General features: G+C 58.3%; 1 protein-coding gene across 9 annotated transcripts in view; it reads left to right on the top strand.

The window, feature by feature from the left end:
• The window catches only part of KIAA0513 (KIAA0513 ortholog), a 35,218-nt gene extending 15,917 nt beyond the window's left edge, over positions 1-19,301 (top strand). For 7 of the 9 annotated variants that reach the window (XM_054198378.1, XM_054198377.1, XM_054198375.1 and 4 more), the window contains exons 2-12: positions 7,647-8,129; positions 8,937-9,036; positions 9,519-9,592; positions 9,736-9,806; positions 10,337-10,544; positions 10,986-11,026; positions 11,601-11,679; positions 12,019-12,096; positions 16,794-16,874; positions 17,195-17,289; positions 17,406-19,301. In XM_054198378.1, coding sequence (XP_054054353.1) covers positions 7,792-8,129; positions 8,937-9,036; positions 9,519-9,592; positions 9,736-9,806; positions 10,337-10,544; positions 10,986-11,026; positions 11,601-11,679; positions 12,019-12,096; positions 16,794-16,874; positions 17,195-17,289; positions 17,406-17,455 — 1,215 coding nt within the window. In that variant the 5' untranslated portion in view covers positions 7,647-7,791 and the 3' untranslated portion in view covers positions 17,456-19,301. Of the gene's footprint in view, positions 1-4,611; positions 4,656-7,646; positions 8,130-8,936; positions 9,037-9,518; positions 9,593-9,735; positions 9,807-10,336; positions 10,545-10,985; positions 11,027-11,600; positions 11,680-12,018; positions 12,097-13,827; positions 13,858-16,793; positions 16,875-17,194; positions 17,290-17,405 lie in introns of those variants that run through there. The other 2 variants (XM_054198384.1, XM_054198381.1) reach the window with 2 other exon arrangements.
• Positions 19,302-21,354: the final 2,053 nt, after the last annotated feature.

The raw sequence follows: 21,354 nt of genomic DNA, 5'->3' as shown, positions 1-21,354 counted from the left end.
TCATCCTCCCCAGGTAGGATGGGGGAGGTCCCTGGCCACCCTGCGGGTCCCTGGGCTCCATCAGCAAAAGGTTTCGGCCGCGCTGCCGTGCCGGCTGCATCTTTAACCATGAACCTGGAGGCAGCATCTCCCATGGGAGCGGGGGGGGACCGAGTGTGTTCGGGACCGGGGAAACCCTCCTTTGCCTTTCAGGGAGCTCATTCCCAAAATACAGCCCCGTCCCCGGGTGAAATTTTGCCCGGTGACAATGGGAATTGCAGAATAAATAGCTCCGTTTCATGGCTCCCGGGGGGATGTGTGTGCGTGGCAGGGGGGTGAAAACTGTGCTGCTGGCGAGCGGTTAAAGGAGAAGCCGCTGCTCGGCACACAAGCCGGAGTTCCGCAGCGCAGGTCTATTCAAGAGACATTTAATTCTCTTCTAAAGTCCAGGCGAACGGGGAGCTGCCATCTGGTGTCTGATGGCAGCAGGAAGAAAGGGCTCTTTGCGAAGCGGGGCAAGTTGGGAGCTTGCTGGGCTTCAGATTGTCTTGAAAGGGCTCCCTTGTTAAGGCTGAGCGAGCTGGCTTTGTCAAGTGACCCGCGGGGGTTAACGCTGGCTTTGGGAAGCGGGGAGGGGGGGTCCTGCCTGCTGGCTGGCCGCAGAGCCCCGCAGAGCTGGGGCCAGGAGAAGAGCCCAGGGGACCAACGGTGGTCACATCACCCGCCAAAAATCCTGCCTCCGGGGATGGGACCCCCGGCTGCGGGCTCTCGCCCCGCTCTCCGGCTCTCCCTGTCTCGCTGCAGCCCTGGGTGCTGATTGTGGCATGCACCGAGCGCGTGGGGTCTCTGCTCTGCTTGCACAAGCACAGCTGAGCGCAGGTCTCGGCTCACGGCCTCCCTGGTATTCGGGGAATCATTTTTTACGAAGTTGCAGAGGCTGTCGTTAACTTCTCAGCCTGCGAAGTGGCTGGGCAGCGGCTGCGGTGGGGGTAGGACGGCTGTGCCTCGGCAAGGACGAGGCTCAAACCCCGATAAAACAGGGAGCGTGTCCTCGCCGCCCGCGCAGGGAGCGGAGCAGAGCCGCAACGGGGACGAGCAAACTCAGTGTGGGGGAGTTTCATCTTCTCCAAGTCCCAGGGCTTGTTTAAGCGAGGAGGTCTGTGCGTTTCAATGTTCGTGGGGCACTTTGGGAGGAGGGGTAAGTGCTGTACCTTCAGCTTTAGGGCGGCTTGAGGGATCCGGCACTCGATGGGGCTGTGTCTCCCAGCTGTGACCCGGCTGCCGGGGTGTTCGCCCAGCGGGAGAGAGGTGAGGGAACAAGACTGACCAGTTCCCCTGGAGGAAACAGGCCGTTCCCTTACGGCACAGGGAGTTTTCCTTGGCAGAAACAAAGCTTTGCCCGCGGTGCCTTTGCAGAGCCCTGCCAGGCTGGCTCAGCGCCCGCCGCGGCGCTTCTCGCCGGTGCGGAGGTGCTTTGCTGGGACGTACCCGCGGGTGCCATGGAGGTGGGGGGGGCTGCGCGGTCCCCCCTCCCCGGGGAGTGCCGGTACCTGGAGCTGCTGCAGCGGCACGGGCAGCGTGCCCATGTCGGACCCCTGGGTCCGGCGGGCGATGCGAGCCCGGGGCTGCGGATTCTGGCTGTGTTTGTGGGTGTGTTGTGCGTGGGGTGGATGAGGCAAGCGTGGATCTCCGTGGCGGGCTGCAGCGTGGAAAAGTGCCAGCGCTGAGAAATGACACTTTGCCCTGTCCCTCCGGCAGCAATGACTCCCCGTGTCGTCCCCCACCCCGCGGCATTGGGGCTGTGGCATCGCTGGGGCAGCAGGACATTCGGGGTGAGGAGGTAGCAATGCACCATTCCCCTTCCCGCAGGTTAGGGAGGACGTGTCCCCTGATACGGCTGGGAAAAGGAGACGTGGGACGTGTTTAAACCTCCTCTGCTGCAGAGCGAGACCAAGCCCTGCTGCTGCCAAGGGCACGATGCTGCGGGAGCATCTCTCTCGCCCTGGCACAGCTCCTCCTGCTCGGAGCAGCAGTGGGACAGACGTAGCCCTTGGCAGGGCACCGATGTGCCGCTGGAGACCTCGGTGGAGCTCGCTGGCGGCTGTGTCGGTGCGTGGCAGCTGAAGGAGCAGAGCTGTCCCCTCTGGGCTGCCAAGCCAAGTCTTGCAAGAATATTTGGATTGTGTAATTTCCCCTTCCCCCGAGCAGCATCGCTAGTGGGGGATGCAGATGGGCTGGATGTCCCCAGGGGCTTCCAGAGCCCCTGCACTACGTGTTTGGGTGCCATCCCAGCACCCAGGGGGCAGAGGGGTGTGCTCTTGTAGCTACGAGAAGACAGCCAGAGGTTTCTTTGTTTTAATTACAGTTTTTAATCGCCCCTGACATCTCCAGGCTGGAGCTCCGTCTCCGTGTAGGATGCAGATGTGAGTGTGGGTTCGAGCGCTGTCATTATGCAGGATGCCACCCACGGCCTGAGCTGATAACGAGGATTAGCCGAGTCTGTCTTCCAACTCTGGGGACGGGGCGGGCGGGGGCTTGTGGTGGTCCAAGGCCCGTGGCTGGGGAGCAAGGAGGGCTGGGCCACAGGCTGGCCGAGTCCCACTCCCCACCGGGACTGTGTCCCGCTGTGGATTGCTGAGGTCCCGCAGCATACCTGACCTCAGCACACCTGTACAAAGCTCCCAGGGGAAACTCCGCGCGGGTTTTAGGGGTGCTGGGAGAAAGCATCTCATCCTGAAATCCCTGGAAAACGCAGGCTTGCCTTGCCGGGACATCCTGCTGGGGCATGGGGACACAGCCTGCTGGCCCAGCGAGAGAGCTGCTCCGGGGGTCTGAGTGGCCGCTGGGTTTGGGTGGCGCAATGGGGTTCTTGGTGTTGGTGGAAGGGGGGAGTTTCGGATTTACCATGTCACCGTGGCCAGGCCACTCATCTCGCAGGGTAGTAACATTTGCCGGGATGGAGCGAAGGCTCTTGCCCGGGGGCGAGCATCATGCGCCCGCTGCATTGCTTGCCCCACCACTGAAAGTGGGTCCCTGAAAGCTGCGCTCGATGCCAGGCTGTGTCATGTCCTTTATCACCGCTGTTCTCCGGTCTCGGTCCCGTGGGTACCGGTTCAGCATGGCTCTCACTGAGCCATGTTTGGGGGGTGATTTGGGGTGATTTGGGCTTTGGGGGTGACTTACTCCTGTGTGTCATTTCCCCAGGCTTTGCGAAGAGAAGGAGGAATTCAACTGCAACCCTAGACTGGGTGGTCCTGCCCCCTGGAAAGCATGCGCTGGGACCAGGGTGGGAGAAGGATGGCAAAGCTGTGACGTTCCTCTAAAATAGGGCAGAAAAAAGGTCTGCCTTCATCCCCTTCTCCATTGCTTTCCATCCCAGCTTCTTGCTCTCCCAGCACCGGGTTTAAACACCCTGTGAGTCCCTTCTGGGCTTGTAAGCCTGTCTCAGGGCAGAACCCCATGGCATCTCCTATCCCTCCCTGCCTAATTCCTTGGGCCACTGACCCACCAGCAGCCCCGGGGCTCGGAGCTGCACAAACCAACTTGGTTTTGTTCATCTCCCAGCGCTGGTGGCAGCAGTACCCCTGGGTACCCGGGCACGGGGGTGTCCCACCATCCACGGTGCCCACATGCTGAGGGGTCAGCAGGTTTTGCCCCCTTCTTAGAGACCTGAGACATCACAGGGGTTGGTGCAGGTGGAGGAAGCAGCAAAACTGGGCAGATCCCTGGTTGTGGAACCAGCAGAAATGCTGGACTCAAAGGCGGATCATGGATGGAGGCTGATTGCATGGTCTGCGCACCTATAGGTGCATCATTCAGACCTACCTCAGCATTTCTTTTTAGTAAAAACAGGCCTTTTCCAAAGTTTCAGGGTGCTGTGGGTTTCCTGCAGCCGTCCTAAGTGTGGCTCCAGCCAACTCGTTCTTCACTGATGATATTCCCAGGCTGGTGTCTCCAGAGGGAGGACATTGATTTGTTGTACGCCAGCTGCCCATGGAGAATACAGATGTGCTGGAAGAGGCTTGCTTGCAAGGAAGCCCATGGTTAGCTACACGCTGCTTTGTCTGTCTGGTTGAGCTTCGTGGTTAAAGTCAGCCCAGGAACTGCAGGACCTGAAAGACGCTGAAGCTCATGATGATGCCAAAGCTCGTGATGTTATAGCAAAGGCTCCCAAGCAGCCAAAAAGCCCATTTTCAGTCTGTACTCATCACTCGCTCTCAAACTCAACCCAGCAGCGGCGAGGCAGGAGCGGGAGCCCCCAGGCTGTGCCTGGGTGGTGGTGGGACGTGCAGCTGGGCTGATGTCCACGTGCGGATGGAGCCCAGCGCGCAGGCTGTGGGAGCTGGGGCTCTCCGTTTGCATTTTGGCTGTTCCTTTCCTGGCTGCGTTCTGCTGGAGCAGTGACTGGGTTGCGGAGTGGGTGTGGGGCTGAGTTTGAGGCTTTTTTTGGTTTTGAAGGTCTTTTGGGCTCTGTGCCGAGAACCCAGCAGCCTCGGAGGTGGCGGGTATGCCTGGGAAGCCTGGGCACCCACAGCAGCTGCCACAGCACCTTAAAATATCCTTTGTGGCCTTCATTCAAGGTCAGGGCTTTATCGGGAGTTGGTCAGCGAGTGGTTAAACCCTTTCTGTCCCTCTTCCTGCGGTCCCGGCCAGGCTTCTGCTGAACTTGCCACGCTGTGAGTCCTGGGGGCTCGCTCAGCCCGCACCCCGAATCCCCTCTCCCGGAGGGTCGGTGGGATGCGTGTGCATGGAGAAGGATGCGAGGGACGCCAGGAAAACGGGGGTCAATGTGTTTTGGAGCAGTTGTCCGGGCGGTGGGGGGTGCGAAGGGCTGCGCGTGAGCTCCTGCAAACTGCAGGGCAGCCCCCCGACCTGCTGCCCGGGGGGGGGGCGGGGGCAATGCCATCTGCCGCCTGCTGTGCACATCTGGCAGAGAGCTCGCGGATGCCTCTCCGTCCCTTTCTGGCGATGTCTGGAGAAATATGTTGTCCTGGACGCGGCTGTCTCTTCCCTGTGCCGCTGGCGTGCTGGCGCTGGGGTTTTGGGGCAGGACAGACCTGCCCAGAGCTGGAGCCGGTGTCTGAGCAATGCATCTTTATTTATATTTTTTTCCTAGAGCTGGAACTCCCTAATCTTGGCTGTGTGTTGCTTGGGGCAGCTCCTGCAGAGCTCTCCGCTGGGCCATGCATGGGATGGGGGGCAGCCCAAGGGCAGGCTGGGCATGGGATGGGGCTGATCAGCGGCTCTCGGATGGGCTGTGTGCCCCCGTTTGCAAAATACCAGTGCAGAAACGCTGCTGTCTCCCCAAGTCACTTTGTGGGAGCAGTTCTGGTTGGGGTGGATCTGGTAGACGGCCGTCTGGTAGAGGAATTTCTGCAATTTCTGTACAGGCTGCACGGGAAAGGGGACACATCTGGGACTCCCAAGTGCCAAGGAGTGCCCGGCTCACGGCTACCTGCGCGAAGTCTTTTGGACCGGAGTTTTTTTTGGGTGTCGCATCCACGCGGTGGTCATTATCTGGGCAGGTGGATTTGTTTTCCCCACCGATTCCCTTCCACTAAGTGCAGAACTGAGCAAACGTTCTCCAAAAGCTCTGACAGCTCGCTTCGCAGATCTGCCACCTTCTGCTTGCAGGCGTCCTCCCGAGCGCTGTGCACGGGAGAAAAGCAAGTTACGACTTAGGGAGGGAGGAACGTGCTGGGTGAGGGTCCATCACGTGCATCCTGGCGTGACTCCTGTTAAAATACAGCCTGGGATGGTCGGAAAGGAGCTGCCAGCGCTGTGAGGAGGCAGCTCGGAGCCCAAACCTGCAGGTGCTGGAGGGGCTGGCGGAGGAGGTCCCCGCTCCATCCCTGCAAAAAGGGACTTTGCAGCTGCTTTGCGAGTGGGAAGGGCCGGAGGCGGACGGATGGAGCGCAGCGTGGTCCCTGCAGCTGGAGGGGATGCTCGGAGGGGGTCGGGCTGCCCGGGGCCGGGGTGGGGGGGCCGAGCCGGGCTGCAGCTGGCTGTCTCCCCGCGGGCACGCTGCCAGTCCCTCCTGTGCCGCAGCCTCTCGGCTGCTCCTCGCCGCCCGATGGCCGACGCTCTCGGCGGCTCCCTGACTGCAGCAGCGTCCCTGCAGCTCTCCCGGGACCCGCGTTTAGGTGTGTGCGGGGCGAGAGCGGGGTTCGATGGGAGAGAGGGGTGCTAGCAGCAGGGGTAGAGGTGGGGGGCGACGGCTGGGTGTTGGGTGCATGTGGGTGCAGGAGTTTCTGCCACCCTCTGCGACTTTCCTTTCTGTCCCTGCCACCTCTCAGCCCTGGGGACGCGGGTGACGGGGGCTTTTCCCAGCCAGGGTGACGAGCTGCCTGATGCTCGGGGAGGGTGCTGTGTTGTGCCTCCCGCTCGGTCCTGTGGGTCCCAGCCCCCCACCGACCCAAAGGGGCTGGGAGAGCTGCCCCTCCAGCAGCCGATGGGGTATTTTCCCAGCCCTCGAGCTGGGACACTGTGCTCTGTTTGGTGAAAAACTTCGGATTTGGTTTCATTTTGTACTCCTTTATGTCTGATGAACGGGACATTGGTACGCTTTAGGGTATGCTAGTCCATGAGCTGAAAGAAATCTGGGGTTTGGTTTTTTTTTTTGCTCTGGGGGTGGTTGTCTGTGTCCTGGGATCCGTTCCCTTGAAGGCAGCAGGGCTGTGGCCGTGCTGCCATCCTGCTGCCCTGGGGTTGTCCCTGCTCTACCTGTACTGCTGTCCCCGCTCCTGTGCCGTGCTGCCTGTCCCTGCGCTGGCCCCGTGCCCGGCTGCTGCAGCGGGGCCGCTCCTACCGGCCTCCCTTCTCAGAAGGCATCGCTTGCCATCTCCTGGGACAGAAACACGCTTGTCGAGGACATGAGTGACTCTCTCATGAAGAAGCAGCTTCAGGGCAGCCCCTTCTTTGCCCTTTTTGCTGCACAGCAGCTGCTGCGGTACAGCCCGGGATGTGCAGGCGCCGGAGCATCGTGGTCCATTGCTGGCCGGTGCCCCCGGTGCTCCCTGGAGAGCAGAGCTGCCTGTGGCCACCATCCCTGCTTTCCAGGGTCTTTGCAATCTGGGTTAGACACCATAACTAATGAGTCTAATTGCAGTCCAGAGCCCTACGACCACATCCCATTATGGTTTCTGTTGCATTTGTCATCCCCTTTCCTTTCTCAGTTTAACGAAGTCGGTGCGTGTCTAACACTGGGATGCTCCACCCCGGAGATGGTCCCATTTCCAAAGGGGGTCAGGCAGACCCGTGAGCAGGGAGGAGGGAAGGGGAGGGGAGGATGCTTCTCCGGGGCTGCCTTGGAAAATCACCAGTGTGTTTGCCAGCTGCCGGCTCACGCCGGCCCAGTTTTGCCCGTCAGGCTGCGAGATGTCACATCCCAAATGTGGCACGTGGATCTTGGGCTCAAATTATCTCTTTTCTGGGCTAAAGGATGAAAAACCCACTTGAACGGTGCAGAAAGCACAGGAGCACTGCGTGGGTTTGCTTGTTCCTGGGGCGGATGGAAAGCAGCCAGCTCCGCCTGGTTGGTGTGTCCTTGTCCTGTGCCTCCTCGCTGCTGGTGGGGACATCATAGGTGTTGGCCTGTGGTCTCCTTGGTCCATGGTGGTGGTTCCCCTGGGCCCTGTCCTCACTCTTGTCCTCTGCCTGTCTTTCAGATGTCCTGCAGTAAGCTGTCCCCCCACGGAAGGACCCGCCTGCCTTAGCCAGCCCGTCCTGCCCGCGATGGCCTTGACACCCCAGTGAGGGGTGAAAGGACGAGGAGCGAGTCCCCCCAACACCGCCACATCCCCCGGGAGAGCCATGGAAGCGCCCCTGGATGTGCCTGTAGGGAACCTCATCGACTTTGATGCCGAAACACCGGCCTCCGTCCCCTCGGAGCCCTCTCCTCCCGCTGCCCCCAGCGGCAACGGGCACCTGGGGGTCACGGAGGATGTGGCCGAGGAGGAGAGCGATGCCACTGAGTCGGCAGACAGTGAGAATGACATGGGTGACTCTCCCAGGCACTGGGGTGGCTACCGCCGCTCCTCCTCCAACGAGTCCTTCTCCTCCAGCCAGAGCACCGAGTCTGCCCGGGACGAGGCGACGGCCGAGCGCCGGGAGTTCATGCGGCACTACGTGGAGAAGATCTTCACGGGGGGGTGAGCGAGCGGGGCTGGACGAGCCTGCTGCCAGGGCGCATCCCGCGGGATGGGATCTGGCTGCTTTCCCACTCCGGGAGCATCGGTTTGTGTCCTTCCCCGTGCTCGACTAACGCAGCTTGTGGCTCCCCGCCATAATGCGGCATTGGAGCTAAGCGGGGGGACGCGGGCTGTGACTTGCGCCCCTCTCCCACGCACGTTTCACCCCCAGCTTCCCTCCCCTTTTCTTTCTCCCCTTTCCCGTGCTGAGGTCTCGCCATGGCGGGGGTCTGCAGCTCCCCTCCCCACGCTGGGCATCTCTGCTGCTGCTTGTACAAATGTCGGCAGCTCGTGCGGGCCCCGGGGCCCACGGCAGCCCCCGGCTTCCCCGCCAGCCCTGCATCCCGCCCCCCCCAGCTCCCATTGCTGTGGTCTCCGTAACGCTGCGGCTCGGCGTGTCAAGCGAGATTGAGCAAACCCGGCGTGACGAGCAGCAACAGGGGTTGTTTTAGCTCTGGGGCAGAGTGCCTGTCTCCGGAGCTCAGCTTCTGCTCGGGCTGTCCTTGGCTCTTCCCTTCTCCCTCTGCCTCTGGTTTCTCCCCTGCCAGGGAGGAACAAAAGAGCAGCGTAAGCCGAGGGATGACAACATGGATGCTCCCCTTCCCCTCTTCCTCTGCCTTCCTCCCGGCATCGCAGCACCGGGATGCTGCCGCCGAGAGGGATGACGTGGGGGACCTGAGCCGTGCTGGTTGGACGGGGGATGCCGGCCACATCCTCATCCTTAATGGCGGTTTGTTTGGTTTTTTTTTAACTTTTTCCCCCTTTCAGAGAGGATTTGGACCAAGAAGAGAAGGCCAGGTTTGGTGAGCTCTGCAGCGGCGAGAACGGGAAGGGCAGGGAATGGTTCGCGAGATACGTGAGCGCCCAGGTAAGGGGAGAGATGGGCGAAGAAGTGGGGATCCTGTATGGGGGCTTTGGAGCAGCCTGGGGAATTTAGGAATGGCCCAGGGGAATTTAGGAATGGCCCAAAGCAATATTTTCGGAGGGCAGAAACTTGGGGAAAGGGAGGAATCTCAGTATCCTCACAGTGCTATCTCACTATAGCGAGATACGGAAGTGAATAAATGCATCCCGAGACAGTTAAATACCTGTTGGCTGCAATGTGGGAGAGAAGTCACCCGTTTTCTTTAAAATGAAATCCCATCAGCATTCAGAAACGTCCCATTCCCTAGAAAAACAATCCAGAGAGGTAAACCGCTGCCTCCGAGAGGGAGGCCCGACCGCCCGCGCTCTCTGCCCACCTCCCTGCAGTGGGGGGGGGGTCCCGGGGCTGGGGGGGCGCTGAGGATGCCCTTGCTGCAGGCAGCTGCCCCGTAGGGCTGTGCTAAACCCTGGGCTTTGTGCCTGCAGCGCTGCAACTCCAAGTGCGTCTCGGAGCAGACCTTCTACCGCCTGATGCAGTCCTTCGCCCTCGTGCTCTTCGAGTAAGTCAGGGGGATCTGGGGCTTCGTTGCGACCAACGAAAGGCCCTGAGATCAGAGCCACAGGCTCGAGGAGGGGCAGCAACCATGACGCTGCTTGGGTTGCCATCACTGGGTGTCTTCACCGAATCCTCCCCCCGTGTCAGGTGTCACCAGATGGATGACTTCAGCCCCGCCAAGAACCTCATGACCATGTGTTTCACCTACTACTACGTGGGTAAGAGGTGTCTGCACCCTCGGACTCTGCTTGTGCTGGCGACTGGTGGTGAAGTGTGCCCTGTGCGTGGGAAGGGTGATGAACGGGTACCCAAGCTTACTCTGAATGACTCTGATATCAAGCAGAAAAGAGCCTCCACAGCCCCGAAGCTGTGCAAACCTGCTGGAAACCCTCGCTGGGGTGGTAGTTCACGCTGATGCTGGTTTGCTGTTGCTTCTAGCCAGGGAAATTTTTATGTGGCAATCACAAGATGTTCCCCAGCCCTGGGGATGTGAAGTGAAACCCCCAGCCCAGAAACACCTTGTCTTGTTGCTTGGCGTGTGGTGGTGACCCCTCCACGGGGCCTGGGTTTTCTATCCAAAATGGGGGGAGGATAAAGACCTACAGGAACTGGGATGGGATGGGGTCTGCACTGTTTCTGTCTGGCTCCTGGTCTCTGCGGTGCATCTTGTAGCTGGGAGCGGGTCCCCTAAGAGCTGGCAGCACCCAGGACCATGGGGCCGACTGAGCTCCTGCCTCTTTGCCCGCAGGCAAGACCCACGCACTGCCCTTGGAGGCCAAGGAGAAGCCCATGGGCAGCATTGACTCGTACCTGAAGTCGGCCAACAGCTGGCTGGCGGAGAAGAAGGACATCGCGGAGCGGCTGCTGAAAAACACATCAGCCAAGACGGAGAACGTCAAGGGCTTCTTTGGGGGCCTGGAGACCAAACTGAAGGGTCCTACCACCAAAAAGAGCGAGTGGGTACCACCCTGTTGGGAGGGCAGGGTGGGCTGAGGCATGCAGTTGTAAGATGACCAAGTCAGAAACCTCCTGGGAGTAGGGCCACCATGAGCCAGGGGTTATCATGGCCATGGGAGGACGTTCCCTAGCCTGGTCCCACGCTTCATTGTTTGGTCACGGGGCATCTCATGGCCTGGGAGGCCCATGTCCCTTGGGCATGGAAATATGTGTTTCCAGGAGACAGCGCTGCTGCTTTGTGGTCTTCTGCGTCATCTCTGTGCTAGGTGCAACTGGGTTGGGCGTCACAGTCTCTTAGCCACCGTTGTGGCCCCAGGGACAGTGGTGTGGGAGCAGGGGGTTTTTCAAACGAAGGTGCTCCCCTTGGCAAGGGGGTTTTGCTGCGTGGGCTGTCAGGGGGACAGGCTCCTCGGGAGCTGACACTGATTTCTGTGCCACAGCGAAGGTGAGGACAAACCAAAGGAGAAGCTGAAGAAGACGGGTGAGTGGAGCCAGCGTTGCTGAAGTAGGCATGGTCAAGGCATCCCTTGGGGAAGGAGCAAGGGTTGGAAGTGGTACGAGGTGGCCGGCATTGCCGGAACTGTGGGGTGGGAAGGGCAGGATGGACCGGTGCTGTGTCCTCTGAGCTCCTAGAGAAATGCTCCAGCTTTGGAGCTCCTTGCTTTGGAGCAATCACAGGTCTTGTCGCGCAAGGACATCTTGTGGCACCTTGTCCTCAGTGGCATAGGTTGCAGAGGTTTGGGCATCCAGTTCCTCTGAGCTTTCATGCTGATCCGGTCTCCCTGGTAGCGGTGTGTGCTACCAAACCAGTGGTCCACTCCCTTGAGTATCCTCCTGGGACATCCATACCTTGATCAGAGCTAATATCTGCCCGCAAAGGACAGTAAAAGCTCCTCTTCGTGTTGCTGCGGATGTGTTGGGGATGACTATTTGGTTTGCAAACCTTGCCATCATGGCTGCTTGGACACCAAACTGGCAGGGGGTCACAAAGTCTGTGCATGGGTCGGAAGGTGGGGGTCATCCAGACCTCGGCATGTAACTGTGTGTCCCCACAGTTTCCGTGCAGAGCCCAGAGGAGGAGAAGAAAGGAGAGAAGATCTACCTGTACATGCACCTCAAGCAGCAGCCGATCTGGTAAAGCCTGCCCAGGGCAAGCTGGCTCCTACCCGGCATTTGCCTCCCTGGGGAGGGGATTTGTCATCCTTGCCCACACATTCCCCAGATGTTCATGAGTGCTTTTAAGCTGCTGCCACCCTTAAAAGAGGTGGCCATGGCTTTTGCGCATCCCTTGTGCTAGCGAGAGCGTGTTTGCCGCCACACAAGGAGCTGGCCCAAAACCAGACCAAATCTGCCAGATCTGCATCATCTCCCGGCCCCGGGAAATGGGTGAACTTGGCCCTGGGAGGAGGACTCATGGGCAGGCTGGGGGGTGTGGGGGGTGGCCATCCTCAACACCTCCCTCCCTCCTTGCAGGCACAACCTGCGGTTTTGGAACGCCGCCTTCTTCGACGCCGTGCACTGCGAGCGCAGGAAGCGGTCCCCCACCACCAGGTAGGACATGTCCCCGCGGGAAAAGGAGGCGCCGTGTCCCCTCCAGCCCCCCCCCGGCATTGCCCCCGGCTCCTGATGGCCCTAAGCATTACGGGCCGTGGGGAACCACTCTGTTCTCCACCCCTGATTGCAAAGCTGCCGGGGCCACTGGGCGGTGGGGTGGGCAGGTGAGAGCTGCATCCTCTGGAAGATTTGGGAGCATGAAAGTTTTCTCGCTCATTTTACATCATTTTTTTTTTTTGTGAAAATGAAGCCCTAGAGATGTGTCTGGAAAACCCAGCCAGGGTTCAGGCTGTTGGTGCTCGGTTTGTAAGCAGATGTGGGAGAAGATGCGTTTTCGGGGCGGGGGGGGTACAGCGGATGGGGAGGGGGTGCCCTGCGTCCCGGCTGTCCCCGGGAGGGCTGTGGAAGTGCTGCCAGCCCAGCGCGGGGACTGACCCCGGGCAGCCAGCAAGGACGAGAGCTGGAGACGGCCCTGAGGGCTCGGGAGGATTGAGATAAACCCTGCAAAGGGAAGGGGGTGCTCGTTTCGGAGGGTGGCTGTGTGCGGGGACCGTCCGGGTGCCTGGACGTGGGGATCCCATGGGGTACGAGGGTGGGCGAGACGCTCGCCAGGCTCGTGCCCATCTCTTGCTCCACCACGGACCTGCCGTGGGGGCTCGAGCAATTCGCTCCTCTCTCGACCACAGTTTCACGCCCCCTCCTGAAGCCAGACCCCTCCTGCTGCGTGTCCGTGCCGTGCTCTGAGGCTTCGAGCTCTCGGGGCGAGAGTCGTTGAGCTCGGAGCGTTTGAACAGCCCCTTTCCGAGTCAGCGCCGACCCTTCTTGAAGCAGCCAGCCCTCCGGCATCCTCCCCACAACCTGAGCTGAGCCGCGGCAGCCCTGGCTCGCACCATGGGATGCTCTGCCAGCCTCGGCGCACCGATCAATCTCTGCTTTCTCCTTTATTGCTTTTTCTTTTATTCCAAGCAAGCCACTGAAAGAACCTATTGAACAGTAATGTAACCGTAACCGCATTTGCTTTGATTAAGCCCCAAATTAGCAGCAGCAAATGTCTCACAAGGACATACGCCCCCGGCAGCTGCTCTCTGCTCTGGGTGCCTTTCTCAATTAATCTGACGGCTGAGTCTGCCTCCGCTGCAGAAACGAGCCCGACTAATGAATGAGCTTCGGGAGCTGCAGGCCTGGAGTACTCCGAGTATCTCAGGGGGGCTGGAAGGTGGTGGTGACCCCCTCCCCCGCCACCAGTCCTCTGGAGAGGATAACACAAGCCGCTGGGCGAACTGGGATGCTGCTTGCTGGACTGAGGATTAAGATCCCTGGCAGGAGGAGCTGGTGGGCGAGGGCTGGCGTCCCACGGGCTGGGTTGGAAACGCCAGGGGTGGTGCTTGACCATGGCAGGCGTCTGCAGGGTCCGTGGCGGCGGGTTTGTGATGGTGCCCATCTCTGTGGGACGGCCAGGGCATTGCTGGGGCGGCCGGGGCTGTGTCCTCCCGGGGCCGCAGTGAGAGCTGGGGAGGTTTTTTTCTCCTCTCGGTGGGGAGGGCAGGGGACTTGGGGGGGGTGGGGGGGAAGGGACCAGAACTAAACTCCTCTTTTTCTCTCTCTTTCCTCTCTCTGCCTCTAACAACCTTCTTCCGTCTCTTCTTCTCTCCTTTCCCCTCCATCCCTCTATCTTGCATGATCTTTCACGCACCACTATTGTCGGCCCCGTTTCTGCTGCCGCTCCAGAGGGAACGCTGGGGAGGAAGAGGAGAAGAGGTGTGTCTGTCCCCGTACTTCGGTGCATTAGTGTCCAGAGGCCGACGCTCGCTTCAGGTCCAAATCCTGCCCTGGGGAGCGGGGTAACACGTTTCATGGGTGCTCCGAAAGGCCCTTTCTCCCCCCGGGAGGAACGGCCGCTGGAGGTTTGACTTCACGGGCATCACCCTCTCAAAGGGGCCAGAAAAGTTGAGATTCGTTCCTCTGTAATACGGCTTTTTAAAAGAAACCTGACTGGTTTCAAGCTGTGGTATTTCACTGTGGAACTCAGATGCCCCGCTGCCGGGGAAGCTGAGGGCTTGAGCTGGGAATGGTTCCCCGGGCAGGTTTTGGACATGAACCGAGTCTCTTCATGGAGAAAGCATCCCCCTCCTGTCCTTCCCGCTTGCTCCCGGCTTCTGCTGCCACGTAGAGGTGCTGAGGATCCTTTGCCAGCTGGAAAAGCTGGTCCTTCTTTTTTTTTTTTTTTTTTTTTTTCTTTTTTAATGCACTTTTGTGCTGCCATTCCTCCATTAAAAGAAAAAGGCAAACGGGGGCTGCATGCTGCAATCGTGAGAGTGTCCTCCTGGTTGCAAAGCTCAAAAGCAGCCGCATCCATCCCCGCTCCGAGCTGGGATCGGGGATCAGGGAGACTCATTGCTCTCTTGCTGGAGCGTGGGATATTCCATCTTGGAGCAAATCACTCCGAGCGATGGCATTAGCAAGAGGATGAGAGTTCTTCGAAGCTTGGCAGTAAATCTTCCACGTGGCCAAGGCGTGCACCCGCGAACGGATAACTTCAGTATTGCTCAGACAGAGCATCGCTCAGGTCAGCCGCGGGGGGGGGAAACGCCGCTGCCGAGAGACAAGCGATGCCGAGCGATCCAAGCCAGCCTCACCGGTGCGGTTCTCACCGGTGCCCGGCTGCGATGAGGCTTCCCTGGGCACGCCGAAATACAGGCAAGGTGTTATCACAGCCCATGGGGTCACGCACCCCTGCGCCTGCCCTGCTGTGCCGGTGTAAAGGATCAAAGGGTTTGAGCAGAGCCACATGTGGGCTTTCCCCCTTCTCAGGCATGTTACTCTCGAACAAGAAGCCAAAAGCACGGCGAGTTTTTCTGGGGCACTTTGATAATTTTTATTTATTTATTTTTTCTCCCCTTCCTCCCTCAAAAACATAAAAAGGCAGGAAAAAAAAAAAAACAGTTACAAACATGCCTCTTCTGTAAGTGGGCCAGTGAGATCTGTGAAGTTTTGCTTCCAGATTTCAAAGCTCCTTAATTTGATTCTTCTCCTTTCTGTTCAGCCTCCAGATTTAGATGTGGTTTTTATTTGCTGTCGTAAGCTTTATCTGGGAGAAATTACACCTTTTTTTTCTTTTTTTCTTTTTTTCTTTTTTTTCTTTTTTTTCTTTTTTTCTTTTTTCTTTTTTCTTTTTTCTTTTTTCTTTTTTCTTTTTTCTTTCTTTTTTCTTTTTTCTTTCTCCTTTTTCCTTTTTCCTTTTTTCTTTCTCCTTTTTCCTTTTTCCTTTTTCCTTTTTTCTTTTTTCTTTTTTTCTTTTTTTTTCTGTTTTTTCTTTTTGTTTCTTTTTTCTTTTTTTCTTTTTTCTTTTTTCTTTTTTCTTTTTTTTCTTTTTTCTTTTTTTTTTTCTTTTTTTTCTTTTTTTTCTTTTTTTTTCTTAAATATCCCTTTAAACATATCGTATAAGTTTCCAGAGCCCTATAAACATAAGCAGCTCACCCCTGGAGACCGCAGGCTCGGCTTCACAGCTTTCGTCCAGGCTGGGGTGACTTGAAGGAGGACAGGGTCCCCTTCGTGGTGCCAGCCTGTCTGAGCGCTCATCCTTTCCCAGTTTCAGCATCACAAACGTGCTGTGGGGCTGAGCTGACCTCACTGAATTTACTGTGAGACCCACTTCTGCCCAGCCGCCGTTTCCACCCGACACAGCTCCCCCGGTCCTGCTTGGCGTGCCGGCGAGCTAGCTGCAAGCGTGCAGTCCGCTCCCGGTGTTCTCCTCTTCCTTCTCCTCCATACAGCTGTTTTTCTTCTACCTATCCCTGTTTTTCCCTTGCTTTTCCTCCTCTTCTCCTTGGCTGTAACCTCACCTGAGTTCTGGGGAGGAGGGGGCTGGCTTCACCCTGGAGCTGTAGTTTCCCCGGCGTGCATGCACTGAGCCCCCCGCCACCGCCCGAGCGTTGCACCACCACGGGGACGTTTCTGTGACACAGGCTTTACTCCCAAGTGGGACACCTGGATGGGGACTCCTGCCACCGCCTTGAGTTGGTTGCAAGCATCTAGAGCTTAAAAAAACCCACCCTTCCTTTAAGGCAACGCTGCGGTTGCATTTGCGAGGGAGCTGGAGCGGAGCTGGAGCATCCTCCCGGCAGTGCTGGGATTCGGGACTTCAGCCCCCAAATGGGGCCATGGCGGGGGGGTGTAGGGGCCTCTCGCACTGTCAGAGTGCGCGAGGTATTTTTGGGGAGCAGCTTGCTTGGTGCTCGGGGAGTTGGAGCCCTGCTGGAGATGGGGGAGAGGTGTCTGGTACCACCCTGGTACCCTCCCCCAGGTGGGGGGGGCTTCAGTGGTGCCCTGCTGGGATGGCCGTCCCCGAGAGCTGCAAACCCCCGCCCTGCTTCCTCACTCGTCCCCCTTGCCGAAATGATGGCACCGAAGGTGAGAGACTGTGCTGGAGAGGCTGATGCCAGTTTCTAGCTCTGAATCAGGGCCTCCAGGAGAAAGCCAAGGCTGAAGAAGGCTTTTTCCTGGGGCATCTCTTGCTTTGCCCCGGGGCAAGAGATGGACGCAGGTGTGAGAGCTCATCCAGCACCACAGGAGCGCTGGCGGCCGAGGGGCTCTCGGTGCCCTGCTGTCCTCAGGCAGGGTGGCCGGGGAGGGGGGTGGATGCGGGCAGGGGGTCCCAGGGTCCCGGCGGTGCCAGACGGGCTTGTGCCTTGCAGGGAGAAGTGGTGCCACATGACGCAGGAGGAGCGTGACGACAGCCTCCGCTTCAACGAGAACATCACCTTCGGGCAGCTGGGGTGAGCAGGGCGCGGGGACCGTCCCTCCTGGCGCCGGGCTCTGCGGTGTGTCCTCGCCAGCTGTGGGTGGGACACCTTACAGATGTTCCCCCACTGGGGACAACCGTTGTGGTGCAGAGGGTGCTTGATGCTTCTTCCCGGGCCCTGCTCCTGCCTCTTACGTTGTAAATCCAGGCACCGCAGGGACCTACCGCGCTCTCCCACAGCCGAGCATCATCCCAGTGCCCGGTACAAGGGGCTGCGGAGAGGAAGAGGAGGTGGGGGGAAGAAAGGACAGCCTTGCCCCTTCCCTCACCAAGAGCATCTCTGTCCTTCCTCAGCACCTTCATTCACAACATGCTGGCGTTCGGCCTGAACAAGAAGCTCTGCAGCGACTTCCTGAAGAAGCAGGCGACCATCGGCAATTTGGATGAAGGTAGGGGCGAGCCTGGGGGATGCGCAACCCCTTCGAGGGGTCCCGGAGGGATGGAGCCCACCTGCCTGGCTGGGATGCTTCGGCACCCTCCCCAGCACCCTTTTATCTCTCCGCAGAGCAATACAAACTGCTCAGCGACCACATCGAGCAGATGGCTACCGAATAGCCGCCTGGCCGGCACGCTGCAGCAGAGAGACGGCGGCCGGAGAGGGTCAGAGGGGAGAGAAACCCACCTCTGGGGCTACTTGAAACTGAAGCTGGGCTACTTTAAAAAAAGCCACCCACACAAGCTGCAATAAAACCTGCATGATCGTCCACCAAACTTTAGAGCTGCACCAGGGCAGCCTGTAGAAATAGGAGCCAAACAGCCCCCCCGCCCCCCCTTGCCAGACCCTCCCCCCATCTATTTTCAGAGTAGACAGTCCCAAAAGTGTATTTTGTCAGTTAAAAAAAAAAAAGACCGAACAACAAAACACGAGAGAAAAGCAAAAAGGGAGCGGTTGCTGCAGCCCCCGGGTATGTTTATGAGAGCTGGATCGCTGTGTCTCCAGCCACCCCCCCGCCGTGAAACGCTGCCTGCGGTCTTTGGTGTTTCGTGGCACAACGGCGATGGGTCTGAGCTGCCACACGTGTTCGCTGCTCGGTGCCTTTCCGAGGCTGCCGTGGACAGTGGTAAATCCGGAGGAATCCAAGGTTGCGAGCCTCCCGCCGCCTTTCCCCACCGGCATTCGCTGGGCGAGCACAACGGAGGCTGGAGCTGGACCGGGGATGCGGGAGGTGATGGCAGGGACCACATCCAGCCACCGGCTCTGCCTCCAGTTTGACCCATCTCCCTCCCTAGGGAGGCACTGGGCGTTTGCAGCACGTGGGTTTGTGCTGGCAATGCAGGAGCCGGCTGCTGAGGATGCCGATGGGATGCAGCAGCCGATGAGTCAGTCTGTCAGCAGGTTGTGTTGTGTATCCAAGGATATCACCACCGGCCGGGGACACGGGCCATACGGGGGCTTGCTGGGAGCAGAAACGGGGCTGGCAAAGTGCTGCTGCCTTCTTTAGTATAAGGCGCCTTGGGAGCCGGAGGGAAATCCTGCGCTTGGGAACCCTTCCCTGCCCTGCCTGTGTGGTTTTGTACCTCTGGGCAGAGAGAAAACACAGTTTGCTCCATATCATTAGCCTGGATCAACAGGAAAAAAAAGCCATGGCCTTGGGCGGGACGGCTGGGAGAGGAGGCAGAAGAGAACCACATGAAAGCGGCTTGGCAGGAGGCAGCAAAGCAGCAGCGAGACAGATTCCCCCTGCGCCCGCTCCCTGCTGCATCGTCGGCATCGGGGCTGCCGTGGGCTTGCGGCTTTTCCCCAAGCCTCCTGGCTTCCCACAGCAGCTGCGGTATTGGACTAATCGCCCTCCTTCCCCGGGCTGCACCTTGCTGCCCTCTCCTTCCCCAGCCCCTTCGCTCCAGCTGATCATCGATGGAACCTGAAATAGCCCCGTCTTAAGTCCATCTCCTCTTCTGCTGGAGTGACGGCAGCTACCCCGTACGCAGTGTACCTGGTATTTTTTCCCCGCGGTACCTTGGGACGGTGTTTGCGGAGAGGCCGGGGAGATGGGGACATCGCTGCTCCCCTCCGCCGGGGCACATCCCTGCTCTGATGGGAGACCCGCTCGGCTCTGCCCGGGGGGACAGAGAAAACCCCCAACCCCACACAGCCCAGGGTCCAGCACCCAGTTTCACCCCAAAACCAGCGTCCTGAAACGTCGAGTCCGGGTTTCGGGGAGACCATCAGTCCGTTTTCCCCCGTGCTATCAGCTGTATCCCATAAGATAAATAGCATAATGGGTTTTTTGGGTTTTTTTTTGATTTTTTTTTTTCCATGTAGCTCTTAGGTTTTGGTGCTTTTGCTTAAGCTTGGGCTGGGACTTTGCTCCGTGCTGGGTCTCAGAGGAAGGATGGATCCTGCACTGGCTTTCCCTTGGCCATTCCCAAACCCGGGCAGAATTGACGGAGAAATGTTTTTGTCGGGGCGAGGGGCTGCCGGAGGGGACTAACGTGCACAAAGTGCACGTTAGTCCCCTCCGGCAGCCCCTCGCCCCAACGAACACCTTTCTGATGGAAAGGATGTGCTGGAGCATAAGCATCAGCGCCAAAATCCCGTATCCCGGCGCATCCCATCCCCGTGGCATCCCCCGGTTAGTCTCCACTCGGGTCTTTCCCGAATCCTGCTTTGTTTCTTTACTACTTCTTTTTTGTTCTGTTTTGGTTCCCTCCGCCCCCCCCGCAACGTGGGGGAAAAAAACAAAAAAAAGGTTAACGGTGAAATATATATTATTTGCATGTGTATTTTTCTAAAAAAAAAAAGAAAACGGATTAAAATCGAATAAAAAAAAAAAAAAAAGGCTGTAAAACCTGCCTGATTGGGACTGCGTGAAGGACGGGGTGAGAGAGAGAGAGAGAGAGATTGGAATAAATTGTCTTAAAAATGACTTTTGTGCTCAGCCGGTGTCGTGTGTTTTAATCAGGTGGATCTTTTCCCCGCCGCCTGCTCGGCCTCGGTGGTCCCTGGTGCCTTCCCCAGCTCGGCTCCCCTTTCGATGACCTACTTTTTTTAATAGGGGGGAAAAAAAATTGATGCCCCTTTTAAAGAAACGTTAGCGTTTGCCCTGCAGCCAGCGAGGCAGGCGGCGGAGATGTAATTTTTATTTTCTTTTCCCCTGCGTGCTCCATCTCTGCCAGTCGCCGCTGAACCGACGGCAGAGCTGGGATCCTGCTCTGGCCTCGGGACATTTGATTTCAGTGTATTTAAAAATCAATTACTCAGTATTATCTTATTAAAAAAAAAAAAAAAAAAAAAAAAAAAGATGTTCCCTTAGATTAACGGGCTGTGAGCGTCATCCTCCACCCGGGCTTCGGAGACATCGGAGGCAGCGTCCCCTCCGGTCTCCACGTGGCCAAGCCGAGCCTGTTCCTTGCCCTGCAGTGCTGCTTTCTCTCCCGATAGCCCAGTGACAGCCTTTCACAGCCACGTTTACTCTTAGGAAGGAGCTGCCCTGATCTGTCTTTTTTTTTTTTTTTCTTTTTTTTTTTTTTTTAATTACCCTCCTTGGAGCCTTCCACAGGTTCACCGTTAGAGGAAGGAAACCCACCCCGTATCCTACCCGGGGTTTTACAGGGGTGCGAGCTGATGAGCTGTGGAAAACCAGAAGCCCCGTGGCCTGGGAGCGCTTTTGTTCCCCCCCAGCCCGCCGATGAATTACTTATCGCCTCGCTGCGCCCGATAAGCTTGTGTGTATAAGTAAGGTGGTGCGTATTCCTCAGGTATTTGCTTAAACTGGGTGCTTTTTGCAGTGGGTGCACCCCCGGACCCTGATTTTGGTGGCTGGGCGCAGCCTGCGCTTGCGGAACGGCACAGGGAGGCTTACAGGGGCAGCACGCACGGCAAGGAGGAGTGAGACCCACTGAATCCCGAAACAGGAGGTCTGGTGTCCCTGTTAGACCCGCTTAATCCCCAGCTGGGAGGTCTGGTGTCCCTGTCCTGCTCGTTGGGTGGCGGTCGTTGAGCCCGTTTAGCTTTTAATGAGTGAGAAACGTGGTGCCTCGAGCGAGGCGAGGGGCAGCTGAGGGGCAGCACCCTACCCAGGAGGCTCTTTGCTGGAGCTAAAACCACTCTCATTTTAAATCCCCAACGGTGGGCTAGATCAGGTGTGATTTGGGTAACGGCAGCTTCTTGGCTCCTGGAGGAGACCCTGGCAAAGGTAGGAGCAGCACCGGAGGAAGAAGGTGCCGTCCATCATGGGCACAGCCTGCCCCCCCATCCCTCCCTCCCCGCGGGGTGTTAATTACACCCTCCATCCAACGGCTTTAGGAAAAGCTCATACACTTCTTGGATGATGCCACCCGTCCACTAAACCCAGGGGTTAGCGGTGGCCCCACTGGCTGCTCCAGCTCTGATCCTTCAAGCTTGAGTGCAGCAAGCAGCTCTCAGCCCCCTCTCCCTCCCTCCAGGGATAAAAAGGACGTTTGCTTGCTGGGCTCTGGGGGTTTTATTGCGTCTCTATTAAAGCTGTTAAAAA

The sequence above is a fragment of the Rissa tridactyla genome, chromosome 4 (assembly GCF_028500815.1).
Source record: "Rissa tridactyla isolate bRisTri1 chromosome 4, bRisTri1.patW.cur.20221130, whole genome shotgun sequence".
Taxonomy (NCBI): domain Eukaryota; kingdom Metazoa; phylum Chordata; class Aves; order Charadriiformes; family Laridae; genus Rissa; species Rissa tridactyla.
This window is presented reverse-complemented; position numbering and strand designations above follow the sequence as displayed.